Source organism: Oryctolagus cuniculus, chromosome 9 (assembly GCF_964237555.1).
Source record: "Oryctolagus cuniculus chromosome 9, mOryCun1.1, whole genome shotgun sequence".
In the NCBI taxonomy this organism is placed as follows: Eukaryota; Metazoa; Chordata; class Mammalia; order Lagomorpha; family Leporidae; genus Oryctolagus; species Oryctolagus cuniculus.
The window spans coordinates 17,184,215-17,198,793 of NC_091440.1; the positions used below are offsets into that span (position 1 = coordinate 17,184,215).

General features: G+C 48.7%; 1 protein-coding gene across 2 annotated transcripts in view; it reads left to right on the top strand.

The window, feature by feature from the left end:
* Positions 1–14,579, top strand: part of ABCC4 (ATP binding cassette subfamily C member 4 (PEL blood group)) — a 267,134-nt gene that overhangs the window by 52,242 nt on the left and 200,313 nt on the right. For both annotated transcript variants that reach the window (XM_002713003.5, XM_051850536.2), the window contains one exon: positions 10,359–10,583. In XM_002713003.5, the coding sequence (XP_002713049.1) occupies positions 10,359–10,583 (225 nt within the window). The remainder of the gene's footprint in view (positions 1–10,358; positions 10,584–14,579) is intronic.

Genomic DNA, 14,579 nt, shown 5'->3' on the forward strand with positions numbered 1-14,579 from the left:
GACCCTGCCCGTGACCCCTGCCAGGTGTCAGCTTGGGTGTGGGCAGGAGTGTGTGGCCTCAGAGTGGCCTCACGCAGCTGCTGGGTCATCTCTGGAGCAGGTCTCTCTCTGCTGTCATGGTTCTCTAGTTTGTCTTTGGAGCCAGATGCTTAAGAAATTGGAAAGAGGGTGGACTATGGGGCTGGGTTTGAACTGGGCTTTTGGCTGCCCTTGCTGTCATGGAGTGGGGGGGGGGGTCTCTACACCCCAGGGGGTGACCAGATCCCTTTTCAGAGTGAGCTGCAGGTCTTCTTGTGGGAGAAGTAGACATAGAGGGAGAGGCCGCCAAGGTTGGGCTTCCTCCCGAGAGAGGACAGTCCCTCCCCTGGTGCTGGAGTGTTGATGTGACAGATGCCTCTCCCTGAAAATGCTTACTGCTGTGGGTGGGGGTGGGGGGTCCACAAAGGCCAGAGCTGGAGAAAGCTAAATACAGTTGCAAATGGCAAAATCATGGCCTCTTTTGGAAGGTTGGGTTTTGGGCAATCATGGCAGAAAAGGGGGAGACAGAGCACCCGGCCAATGTGGGGATTCCTAGTCACTGGGGGCAATAGAAGCAGCAGGGGCATATACTTAGCAGCAGTGGTAGTACCCCTTAGAAGTGGTAGTACTCGGACTCGTAGCAGTTAGAGCAGCAGCAGCATTATTAGGGGCTCATACTTAGGGTCACAGCAGTAGCAGTTAGTCGTAGCAGCACTGTTCAGAGGTAGTACCAGTAGCAACATACTCAGGCTCAATAGTGATGGTGCTAGTACTCAGTACTGACAGTACTTCTTAGTACTGCCAGTTGCAACGGCATTGGTAGGAACTCATAGAGTAGTTCCAGTATTAGTAATAGAAATAGTGATAGTAATACCAGTAACAACAGTGGTAGTAGTATTTGAACTAATAGTAAGTACTTGAAATATTATATCATACAATATTACTTTAATACCTTTGGCTGACTCAGTGAGGTGGAAGTGATTTGTGTTCCTCCTGCTTTCTGAAAGAGGACGTGAGTGCCAGGTGGGTACCCAGTATGCCCAGGGCCACACGGAATGGAAATGACAGAGATCAGCCTGGAAGGCTCTGACCATGAGCCCATCCATCTCTTGGCTGTGGTCCCTCAGCGCCATGGAGGTGCATCTTCAGAACTTTGTCTTCGTGACGTCATGCACCTGCTTCTTGGGCTTGGTCTGGGGATACTGGGTTGGACTGAAGGGTGTCCTGGAGCAGTGGAACATCAATGCAAGGAGTCAGACTGGGGATTGAAGATTAGGGTAGAATCCAGGTTACCCTGTGCCCTGGGGCCAGAGAGTCACTGGCAAGGCTGCAAAGCGGCCAAGGCCTTCAGCTTGACCAGGAGCCCTGTGGGAATCCAGCTCCTCCATTGCCCAAAGGGTGACCCAAGTTCTTAAACGTCCAGGCCTCTAAGACCCCTTGCTGGTCTTGGATGGTGGTGACACCTGGACTCCAATGCACTGGGCAGAGGCTGAGTTCTGTTTCCCTGGTTTCCCGCTGAGCCGGGGCATCTCTGAGCTTTAGACACCTTTGACTTAGGTGGGAAGTTAAGTGTGCATCTGCTTGGTGAGGCTGAGGGCCCAGATCAGTCACTAGCCTGGGTTGGGTTGGTGGTGGGGGCAGCTCTTTGGTTTTGGGGTCTGACACACCTTCCCAGGCCTCCGGTGTTGGCGTGGCAGGCTGGATTTCTGATGTGCAGTGTGGCCTGTGCTGGGGTGTGCTTTGTGCGCACTTGGAATTTGGCAGTATAGAATGAGACAGCGGCTGAGTGTTCCCCACGTGAGTGTAATGACAGTGAATGCTGCCTATTTGAACTCTGTGGCTTTAACTTAACAGCTGGAAGAACTTTTAGTTCTGATGCAATAATGTTCAGGGAGCTACAGGGCATCAACTCAACTAGAAGTAAATGGTGGTTTTTTTTTTTTTGGGGGGGTCTGGCAAAAAAAAGCCTGAATTCCAACGTGAATGCTTCTGTCTTAGACATGTTTGTGACAGTCTGCTGCTTTGGAGAAATGAGGGAGGAGTGATTTCTCGTGGTGAACTAGCTAAGGTGCAGTTTTGGGTTTTCCGTCATCAGCACTGGTCACTGGTCAGACGGAACGAGCACTGGTTATGTGGGTGATTGCCTGGAGCGGCTTCCTGCGTGATCTTGCGTCTGTGTCCTACCTGCTGGTCTTTGGGGTTTAGATGATGGAAGAGCTGCACTCTGCCTGGTGTTGTCAAAGGTGAAGTTTCCTGTGTCCTTTCCCGTTCCTCTGGCAAACAGAACCCCTGTGCCGTGTGCCCCAGACTCCTACGCTGGGTACTGCTACCCAGCCAAGTTGCGAGCAGGACCTGCAGGTGCTAATGTCAGTGACACCAGCAAGGAGAGGCAAGGATGCTTTGAGGCTGAAATTTCTTTTTGTTTTTAAAGATTTATTTATTTATTTGAGAGTCAGAATTTCAGAGAGAGAGAGAGAGAGACATAGAGATTTTCCACTTGTTGGTTCACTCCCCAAATGCTTGCAATGGCCCCGGGCTGGGCCAGGCTGAAACCAGGAGCCAGGAGCTTCATCCAGGTCCGCCACATGGGTGCAGCAGCCCAAGCCCTTGAGTCATCTTCTGCCTTCCCCGGCATATTAGCAGGGAGCTGGATTGGAAGTGGAGCAACTGGGACTTGAACCAGCTCCCATATGGGCTGTCTATACTGCAGGCGGCATCTTAATCCACTATACCACAACTCTGGCCTGAGATTGGAATTTCAAAGCCATGCAGACCTCACCCTGGGAGAACCAGGACTGATGGTCATGCTTGGAGAAACAGTGGCCAGTGGTGCTCTTGCAAGGCAAATGGTCATTAGAGCGCAGCGGCGCACCAGCTGCCAGCCCACTGTCCCCTGTGCACCGCTAAAGCAAGTCCCCACGCTCCCAGAGTCCTCACGGAGGAGCTTGCGGGAAACTTGGCCGAACCATGAGACCCAGGCTGCTTGCCCACGTCACCCTTTGCCTTGAGACAGGAGCTGCCTTGCCCTGTGGAGTGTGAAGTTAAGGACATCAAAGGAGCCCAGTGTGGGCTTGCCCACTCCTTCCCCAAGTACGGAAGCGTGGCGGGCTAGGTCCTGTGTTCTTGACCCTTGGCAAAGGGCCTGCTCAGCCACCGGCCTGGTCCATTGCCTTGGCTTTTGTCCAAGGCTGCATTGGCTCTGGTTGGCCATGGTCCAGGTAGAAGCTGTAGAAGGCTACTTGGAGGCCAGTAGTTGTGTAAATAGCAGGGAGTAGACTCATCCCAGAGTTGCAGTATATCCTCAGGGCTGATTTCCTGAGACCCTGCAGGGCCTTTGTGTAAGTGCCCCTGCCCCAAGTGTCCCTCAAGCCAGGAGGTCAAGTTGTAGCTACTCCTGTAGCTACTTGTAGGTCCCTGAGAAGACACTGGGAGAGGGAGGTGGAGGAAGCATGGAGAGCAGAGGTGGGAGCTGCAGGGCATGGTGCTAGGCAGGCACTGTGGGGTCGTGAGCCCCCTGTGTTTTAATATTCTCAGAGATGACTCTAAATTGTAAGGGTCACTGCTTTTAAATCCGTTTGCTTTATAAAGTCAGGGGAGTGAGTGATCATTTGGAATAGTTTGTATCTGGGACCGGTAGTTCAGCGAAGCAGTTAAGCTGCCCTGGGAGGCACCCACAATCCCACAACCTTGGATTGCCTGGTTCAAGCCCCAGCTCCTGCTTATGCACACATGAGAAGTTCACCTGCTAATGGCTCAAGTGCTTGGGTCCCTGCCACCCATGTGGGAGACCTGGATGGAGCTCCTGGCCTTAGCCTGGCTTAGACCTGGTTGCTATAGGCATTTGGGGATTGAACCAGTAGATGGCAGATCTGTCTCCTTTCAAGTAATTGAAAATAAGTAAATAAAAGACTTTTTAAAATGCTTGTATCCATAATGGTTAAAGTAAAAAAGACACTTTTAAAAAGTGAAACTTATTTAAAAAAAAAAAAAGATTTATTTTATTTGAAATACACACAGAGAGAAGGATAGACAGAGAGAGAGAGGTCTTCTACCTGCTGGCTCACTCCCCAGATGGGCACAATGGCCGGAGCTGTGCCAATCCGAAGTCAGGAGCCAGGAGCTTCTTCCTGGTCTGCCACGTGGGTGCAGGGGCCCAAGGACTTGGGCCATCTTGTACTGCTTTCACAGGCCATAGCAGAGAGCTGGATCAGAAGTGGAGCAGCTGGGACTCGAACCAGCGCCCCTATGGGATGCTGGCACTGCAGGCAGCAGCTTTACCCGCTACACCACAGTACTGGTCCCTAAAAAGTGAAACTTCTAAAAATCTTTCTGGAAAGCTTGGCTTCTCACTCTGCCGTGGTGGTCTGCCAGCAGCAAAGAAATGTTACAGAGCCTTTGTGAAAACCAGCCTCACCTCTTGTCTGTTACGAATGGGCTGGGTATTTTCCCAGTGAACATATTATGTTATTTTAAAAACATTTCGAATTATTTATTTTCATTTTATTCGAAAAGCAGAGAGGTAGAGACAAAGAGAGGCCTTCCATCTACTGGTGCCCTCCCCAGGTGCCCACAGTAGCTGGGGCTGATGCAGGGGCCAGGAGTTCAATCCGGTCTCTCTCACACATGGGTGTAGGAGAACCAAGTATTTGCGCTGTCGCCTGCTGCCCACCGAGGTGCACATTAGCAAGAAGCTGGAATCAGAGTCAGGACCTGAACCCACGTACTCTGCTAAGCTATGTAGGTATCCCAATCAGTGCACTAAATACCCATCCCTCCTTTTTTCTTTTTAGAGGGAATTTTAAAAACAATCCTACTCCTTCCTTTCATGTTATGAATGAGTCCTTCTTTTTCCTTTAAAATTTTTTTAAACATCTTTTTTTTTTTTTTTAATTTGAAAGGCAGAGTTACAGAGAGAGAGGAAGAGAGACAGAGACAGAGATCTTCCATCCCCTGGTTCACTCCCCAAGTGTCTATGATGGCTGAGGCTGGGGCAGGCTGAAGCCAGGAGCCTGGAGCTTCATGGAAGGCAGTGTGGTTGCATTAGCAGGAGGCTGGAGTCAGATGTCAAAGCCAGGTACCAACCCAGGCACCTTGAAAATGAGACACAGGCATCTGAACTACTACTAGAGGAAACACCTGCCCCATGCAGGTTTTGAAGAAGTCGTCATCCCCTAATTCCCCAAGGCAGAAATGAAAAATCCTGGCCAATGAGTATGAGTCGGGAGGCAGAGGGAAAGCAACTTTTGTCACCACAGCTACAGGCAGAGAAACAGCAAGGCACCTTGGGCCACACCAGGCAGAGGAGCCTTGCTTGTCTCCGCGTCACTCCATCCCATAGCCGGCTGCTTCCCTCCTAAACCCTGGAAGGGCGCTTCCCTCCTCCCCACCAGACACTCCTTGCAAATCCAAGTTGCCAAAAGTAAACACACCATTTCCCCTGGCTTCTCAGAGACAAACGCCTAAAGTCTGGCAGCCTTTCAAGAACTTGACTCCCAGACAGGCTTTTCCTTTCAAGCAACCCCTCCTCATGAACACAGGCGTGGTAAACACGTGACAGGTTTGCCTTTGGGAGCTGTTGTCTATTTCAAGTGAGGAGCCCTTGCACAAGGCAGAGGGGTCATGAAAAAGTAAGAAAAAGAAAAAAGTGAACCTGCGTTTTCTTCCCAACCAGCAGTGCCTGAGTAGGAGAGTCACTGAAGATGTCCCCTTCCCCGCCATGGGCCATGACGCTAAATCCCTGTACTCTGTCCTGGTGCGTGTGCACCCGCACACACGTATACCCACGCACACCCAGACTTCGCAATGTCCGGAGCTGAGCTGATCCAAAGCCAGGAGCTTGGCACTTCCTCCTGGTCTCCCACGTGGGTGCAGGGGCCCAAGGACTTGGTCCATCTCCCATTGCTTTCCCAGGCACATTAGCAGGGGGCTGGACTGGAAGTGGAGCAGCCGAATTTCCAACTGGTATCCGCATGGGCAGAGGCTTGACCTGCTACGCCACAGTGCTGGCCCCTTAAATTTTTTTTAATAAGTCCTTTCTGAACATTGGATTTTCCCTCCCATGTAGAGTGGAGGGTTTCAGTTTTCTCCTGGGGACCTCTGGATTCTGGGCTCTGTAGGGCTTTCCTGGGATGTGTGTCATATGGTGGCTACCCTCATGAAGACCTTCAGGGAAGCAGGCAGGACTGTTGCCCCCATGGGCTCATGTGGGGATGGTTCTGCACTCTGGCTTCTCCCCAAGTGATGGGATCCAGATCGGAGTCGGGGTGGGGGGCTAGGTCCTGTGCCTTGCTGAGCTCTCAGCCCCCTGCCCCCGCTTCACAGGGGGTGGGCAGAGCTTCAGGGGAGCCGAGCTGACATGAGCTGAAGCTGTCGTAGGGGACGGAGGAGATGATTACCCTGTTCTAGTTGTGTGTTTCCGAGATGTTCTTTAAAACCTGAGAAAGAAATCTTCCGGTAAAGCCTGGCCCTCATGTCAAGCGTGGAGCCGGGTTCTGAAAACTCGTCCTCACCTGCAGCCAAGAGGACCCGGGATCCCAGGGGATCCAGCGCTCACATCTCTGGGATCTTGATGGTTGTGAGTTGTCCAGATTCTCTGTGTTTCTTCCTTGTTTCTGATCTGTCTCAGCCCAACTTCTGTCCCCCGCGCACTCCCTGCTTTTCTAAAATTGACCGCATGTTCATTTTCCCCACAAGTTCATTCTTTTCTGCTTGTATTTTTCATGGAAGCATGTTTTTCTTTGACAGCTTGTTTCTATTTCCTGTCATTTTTTAATAAAAATGACTATCTTTCTTCTTTATTATTACTATTTTTTCATCTTTGGAATCAGGCATGATAGAGTTGGGCAGGTGCCTGGCGGGATGGGATGGGAGGGCGCTGCGTTCCAACCGTGTTAGGAATCGCTTTGTGAAGCAAGCAGTGGGCCTTAGCTGGCACATATTTCAGGGTGGCTCAGTACCAAGTACTGCACTGGGAAATACCTGCTTTCAAGTACTCCTGAGACGCTAGTGGAACCTTGTATTTGAAAGCCAGAGAGAGAGAGAGAGAAAGAGATGGGGGAGTTATCTTCTAGCCTCTGGTTCATTCCCAAATGCCAGAAACCAACAGGGCTGGGAGTCTGGAGCTCTATCTGGGTCTCCCATATGGATGGCAGGGACCCAAGTACTTGGGCCATCAGCTGCCGCCTGCCAGGGTGCACACTAGCAGGGAGTTGGAATTGACAGCAGAACTGGGACTCAAACCAGGCACTCTGATGTGGGTTGTGGGCTCCTAAGTGAGGTCTTAACTGCAGCTTCTGGCTTCATCGGCCTGGCCCAGTCCTGGATGTTGGTAGCATTTAGGGAATCCATCAGTGGATGGAAGACCTCTTTCTTTCTGTCTCTCTCTCTGCCTTTCAAATAAAATGAAAATAAAACTTTTTAAAAAGCCCATGTGGTTTCAAAGTGGGGAATGCTTATGATGCAGTAAGGGTTGTAGTCTTTGTGGCAAGCCTCTTCCCCAGGGTATAGATAGGAACAACTTTTGACCTTGTTCTTCATACCCCAAGAGCTTGAATTTTTTTAGTTACAGGATTGGTAATGAGCATTGCCTAGTCGCTTCATTTCTCACTGGTGAAGGGGTGGGCGGGAGGATACACAGGTGTGTGGGAGGAGAGGTAGGTATGGGCTGGCCTTACTCGTTACTGAGATTAATGAGCCAGTGTGCTCAGTAGTATGCAGGGCCTTCTGTTTTCAGGCGGGTTTAGACAGTGTAGGCCGCAGCGACCTGCCTTCACCTTGTACTCTTTTTCGTTGAGTGTGTTTTATCTCTTCGTTTTCTCAGATGGGAGGTGTCCCTCCTAGTTTCTCTGTTTGAATCCTGAACCCCACCCATGCCGGGCTGAGGCAGAAAACTGTGTGGCAGGCAACAGGGACTCCCAGGGAGCAGGAGATGTTGTAGGAAGGTGTGGGATGGCAGGAGTGACGGCTGTTCTTGGCAGGCTTGCATGCTGCTGTCCCTGGCTGCCCTGGGTCAGCGCTTCTCTGTAACTCCAGATTTTCACTGCGCTGAACTCTAGCCACTGTGTCAGAGGCTGTTCCAGAAATGCCTAATGCCTCATGTTTTTTTCCAACTTAATGTTTTGTTTATTATTTTTGAGATAGTATTTTTAATTGACATTATAGCCAGAGGCTTAATGCTTCACTAAATTAAGAGTTCGACAAATAAAGAATAAAAAGACCACAGCTGAGCAGGAAAATCGACAAGGGCTCTAAGCAATAATCAAATGAAAATATGTTCAACTTCATACATATAAAGTCAGTTTTACAATAGTCACAAAGTCATTCAAACCATGGTGTATATAGTTATTAAGAATTTGACAAAGATTTAAAACCAAAATTTGACAGAAACTGTATTTACAGCAAAACTGATTTGCACAGGCATTTCTGTTTGCTTTTTTTTTTTTTTTTTAATTTTAGCTTCCACATATAAGGGAGAGCATGTGGTATTTGTCTTTCTGTGTTCGGCTTATTTCACTCAACGTGGTGTCCTCCAGTTGTATCCATATTGATGTAAATCCTAAAGTCTTGGGACAAATGGGTGGGCATGCTGGAAGTGGGAACCCCGTGTTCTTGGAATCTGACCAACTTTGGATTTCTCAGCTAAATGATGTTTCCTTCTGCAGAGTGCATGGAATCCTCCCTGACCTCATGGAAGGCAGTGTGGCCGGTGAAGTCTGGGTATGCGTGTGTGCAGGTGCACACGCACCAGGACAGAGTACAGGGATTTAGCATCATGGCCCATGGCGGGGAAGGGGACATCTTCAGTGACTCTCCTACTCAGGCACTGCTGGTTGGGAAGAAAACGCAGGTTCACTTTTTTCTTTTTCTTACTTTTTCATGACCCCTCTGCCTTGTGCAAGGGCTCCTCACTTGAAATAGACAACAGCTCCCAAAGGCAAACCTGTCACGTGTTTACCACGCCTGTGTTCATGAGGAGGGGTTGCTTGAAAGGAAAAGCCTGTCTGGGAGTCAAGTTCTTGAAAGGCTGCCAGACTTTAGGCGTTTGTCTCTGAGAAGCCAGGGGAAATGGTGTGTTTACTTTTGGCAACTTGGATTTGCAAGGAGTGTCTGGTGGGGAGGAGGGAAGCGCCCTTCCAGGGTTTAGGAGGGAAGCAGCCGGCTATGGGATGGAGTGACGCGGAGACAAGCAAGGCTCCTCTGCCTGGTGTGGCCCAAGGTGCCTTGCTGTTTCTCTGCCTGTAGCTGTGGTGACAAAAGTTGCTTTCCCTCTGCCTCCCGACTCATACTCATTGGCTAGGATTTTTCATTTCTGCCTTGGGGAATAGGTGATGACGACTTCTTCAAAACCTGCATGGGGCAGGTGTTTCCTCTAGTAGTAGTTCAGATGCCTGTGTCTCATTTTCAAGGTGCCTGGGTTGGTACCTAGCTTCGACATCTGACTCCAGCCTCCTGACAATGCAACCTTCCCATATTTGGGTCCCCCCCACATTGCAGGCTTAGATTAAGTTCCCAGCCCTTGGCCCAGGCCCAGGCCTGGCCATTATGGGCATTTGGAGAGTAAATGGGCTGGTGGGAGCTCTGTGTGTCATCTCTCCCTCTAACCCTCACAAACAAACAAAACAACAGCAAACAAGCACCTGCATCTTATGGCTGATAGAGAACGCCGATGACGTCATCTGTTAGCTTGACTTCTGCGTGTTTTTCGATCCATGCTGCCTATGTGAAGATGGCACTACTTCTGGGTGCACCCCAACTTCTAGTGGGTAGAGAAGCAGCACCCTTGGGGCATCCTGGGGATCCTGTCTTGGATCTGCACATGGGGTTCGACTCCCTGGCTCCCTTCTGTGATCCGTGTTGATGCCAGCATCTTGGTTCATGAAGGCTCTTAGGGCGGGAGCGCATGAGTCATGAGTTTGCCTCCTGCACAGCAGCTGCCTCTGCTGCCTTTTGGCCTGGGAGGTTGGGAGCTCAGAGGAAGTGGGCAGAGTGAGACTTGGCCTGCGGTGCTGTAACCTGGTTCCTTCTCCTTTTTCCTTTTTGGCTGTTTTTTTTTTTTGCCTCTTTCATGCTAAGTCGAGACTTTCTGGTAGTTTGCCAAATTTGTTGAAACTTGTTGGCTATAATATTTATTGAGCATGCACAGTGTCCCAGGCACAATGGACTGTAGCTTTGTTTTTTTCTTAAAGAAGAAAGGAGTCCTGTTTTGTGTTTAGGTTGGCGTTGAGCATCCCACTTTGTCAAAGTGCTTTATTAGCCTCCTAATAAAAGTAATACTCATGCTGACAAAAATCGCTGTGGTTTGTGTTACTAATTCGGGTTTTTTTCTTTTCTATTTCTTTTAGGAAGGCACCAAAGTAATGCAGCCCATATTTTTGGGGAAGGTCATTAATTATTTTGAAAACTATGACCCCACGGATTCAGTGGCTTTGCACACGGCTTATGGCTACGCCTCAGTGCTGACTGCCTGCACGCTTTTTCTGGCCATTCTGCACCACTTGTATTTTTATCACGTTCAGTGTGCCGGGATGAGGTTAAGAGTAGCCATGTGCCATATGATTTATCGCAAGGTAAGTGCCACTCGCCACCAAAACCTGTCCCTTGCTCAAAGTTTCTGAAGCATTTTGGGAAAGTTTTATGTAAACTGAAATTGTGTAAATAGAATCATTTGAACCTTGCTGGAGAAGCCTACTGTTTGCATAAGGCTAATTGGTATCTTTTTGTGGTTCATTTTCTGTTTGAGCAAATCTTGTTGCTATATAAAAGTTCTATTGCTGTCAGGCCAGGACTGCATTTGATAACATTTGGCCATGGGCTGTTGCAAAATACTGAACTTATTATGAAATCTAATTAAAAATATCAAATTGATTTTCACTGTTTTCGGGACTAGATCTCTTAATTGTGTTTATGGAAATTTTTTGTTGTTTATTTAAGCCTTCATTGACATCAAAGTTTTATTTCAAAGCAAATGTCAGTGAAATTGGATCTATAAAATTAAATCTAGGAGAATGGAATATATTTGAGAAAGGGAATACTTATAATTTTGAAATGAGCCAATTAAGTGTTTTTGGTATAGTTCTGTTATCTAAAGAAAAATGTAAATTGGTTCTATGCCAAATATAGGCTATGTTTATATTCTAAAAGTATTTCCTTTTGTTTCTTACAGTCTTTAAGAAAACAGTTGGATGTTTGGATACTACTTTCTGTTTGCAATGGTTTTTAGTAATTTTGGAGAAAATTTACGTTGCGTTTCATTCTTCTGGTTCAGTTTTTATGTGATATTTCTTTCCCTTGAATGATACGATGTGATTTGATGTGTATTGAGAAATGCCATGACATTGACCACAGTTTGCCTGGTTATGAAAGGCGTGGTATTTCAGCTCTGTACAGAGAGTCAGGCTGCAGGAGCTGAAGATCTCTCTAAAAGCTCTATCCTGGGTATCTCTTTGCCCTGGGCTGGCTGAATTTTTTTTTCTTTTTATTACTCATTTAAAGAAAGTGTTGCTTCCTTTACCTCAGTGTTCCTTATCCAGAGCTTCTCTTTATTATTAATTCTTGGAGAAATGCAAAGCATTTTGCACTCTCCTTTGGGCAACGTCTTACTAAGCTCGGGTGTGTGAATCCTGGAGGCCTGGTGTTTTCCACCTATGGTGGGCTGCCACAAGCACTCCTGGTGTCCTTGTCTGGGATGTGGAATTGGTAAAAATGACCATACATGCTAGTCAAGGGATCTTCACCATCATTAGCATCATCGCCATCTCTGTTTTTCTGTTGCTCTCTGGTTTCTCGATAAATGGACTAGATTTTCATCTTTCCAGATCCTGGCTGTTTCCAGTAAATAAGTGGGAACTGTCACTAGCATTCACCCTATTGTGAGCACCTTAATCACGGAAGGCAGGTCTGGCGGCTGCTGGCTCACTCGCACAAAACTCTTGGCGAGTTGTTGTTCACCTGTTTGTCTTCCTGTTTCCACTAACGCTTTGGAAAGTAGCCTTTGGGAAATCTGATCTAACCTGGCAGATTTGCTTACCTGACTATAAACGTCTCCCAGCGGTATTCATTTGCCAGCTTGACTCTCCTAGAAGAATTGTCTCTTTACAAAGTCATGAATTGCTTGGGTTAAACCATAGACTTAACCTGAAATCCCAGAAACGTGGGAAAGCCAGATGCCCTCTTGTGCCACCTGGTAGCTGGGAAAATGCCAGGGAGGAAATTGACACCTCCTTGCATGTGGGCTGCCCCCTGAGAGCAGAAGCTGGTGCTGAGCTGCACCTCTGAAAGGCCCCTCTTGGGGAATTTGCAAGGTGTGCCCAGCCCTGACCCCCACTCCCAGTCCTGGGACAAAGTCAGGTTGGCTGTTATGAATGGAATGGTGACCAAGCTCAGGGCTGTGTGTGGCACTCACTGAGTGACCTCCTGGGCATGTCAAATGGGGAAATGACTTGTCCTTTACTTAGCTTAGCTTTGGAAAAATCGCCTTTGGCTTCCCATCATTGAGTTTTGTTTTTGTTCTAATGTGTGTAAACAACATGCAGTTTAGCACTTCAATCATTATTTTTAAAAGATTTATTTATTTATTTGAAATGCAGAGTTGGGGGGGGGAGAGAGGAGGAGGGAGAGAAAGACAGAGAGAAGGAGAGAGAGAGACAGAGAGAGAGTTATCAAGATGTCAGTCTTCCATCCTTCGGTTCACTCCCCAAATGGCCACAGTGGCCAGGCTGGGGCAGGCCGAAACCAGGAGGCAGGAGCTTCATCTGGGTCTCCTATGTAGGTGGCAGAGACCAAACAGTTTGGTCATCCTTCGCTGCTTTCCCAGGTGCATTAGCTGGGAGCTGGATCAGAAGTAGAGTAGCCAGAACTCAAACTGTTGCCCACATGGGATACCAGCTTTGCAGATGGCAGCTAAACTGCTATAGCACAACACTGGCCCCTTTAACCATTTTTAAGTATATAGTTCAGTGGCATCAAGTACTTTACCTTGTTGTGCATCCATTACCTCCAGCCAACTCCAGAATCTTTCCATCGTTCCAAACAGAAAATCTGCCTTCGCTGAATAATCCCCTTCTTCCCCCAGCCAGCACAGTTCAACATCTCGAATCTGACTGCTGTAGATGCTTGTGTGATTGGACTGAGAATCTCTCCTCTTGTGTGTGGCTTATTACATGTAGCATAGCGTCTTCAGGATTTGCTCATTCCTGGCATATGTCAAATTGTAATTCCTGTTCATGGCCAGTGATGCTGTGCTGTTTGGATAAGCCACGTTCTGTCCACTCACCCACTGCTGGACGTTCAGGTTGCTTCTGCCCCTTGGCTGTTGGGACTTGCTGTGAACACACCTGCGCAACTCTCTGAGGTCTTGCTCTTCAGTGGTTTTGAATATATTTCTACAAGTGGAATTTCTGATTATATGGTAGTTCTGGACTTAATTTTTAAACAAGATTTAATTATTTGAAAGAGATAAAGAGATATCTTCCATCAGCTGGGGTTGGGCCAGGCCAAACCCAGGAGGCCAGGAACTCCATCCAGGTTTCCCATGTGGGTGACAGGGACTCAAATACTTGAGCCATCACCTGCTGCCTTCCATGGGCATCAGCAAGAAGCTGGGTTGGAAGTGGAGTAGCCTGGACTCTGATAATGGGATGCAGATGTGCCAAGTGGCTGCCTAGCCATCTGCTGTCTCTCTGACTTCTTGAGGAACTGCCTCAAGTTCTGTTGTCCACAGTGGCTGTAACATGTTATATTCCCACTGGAACATAGATTTTTCTGCTGAGGACAAAATGACATTTTTTACAAACTGAGATAACCTTTTATTTGGATCCGTGGCTTCAGTGGCACTCTGTTAACGTGGCTCACGCTGGTCTGTTCAGATTCCACAGATTCTGTGTTTCTTACAGCTTTCACCAAGTGAAGGATTGTGTGACATGGGCTGTGCCATCAGCAGATTGGCACTGAGGGACAGAGGCTTGACATTGCCCTGGGCTTGTTTCAGGAAGGAGCCAGCAGTCTCTGCTCATGCTTCCAGCATGGGTCGCTGTCACCCGAGGCTGGGTGGTTCTTCCTTGTGGGGGTCCGCCCTGGTGCTCTGCAGTGTTGAACAACATTTGTGGCTCCTCCCAGCTGGCTGCCAATAGCACTGCCCTAGCTGTAACAACCAGCAGTGTCCGCAGACTTCGCCAGATGTTCCCTGGAGTCACCCTGGGTGAGAATCCCTTCTCTGGGGATAGCCTTTGCTTCTTTTATTTTTGGCAGGCAGAGTTAGAGAGAGAGAGAGACAGAGACAGAGAGAAAGCTCTTCCTTCCGTTGGTTCACCCCCTAAAATGGCCGCTACAGCCGGCGCGCTGTGCCTATCCGAAGCCAGGAGCCAGGTGCTTCCTCCAGGTCTCCCATGAAGATGGAGAGCCCAAGCACTTGGGCCATCCTCCATTGCCTTCCCGGGCCACAGCAGAGAGCTGGACTGGAAGAGGAGCAACCAGGACAGAATCTGGCGCCCCAACCGGGACTAGAACCCGGGGTGCTGGCGCCACAGGCGGAGGATTAGCCTAGTGAGCTGCAGCGCCAGCCTTTG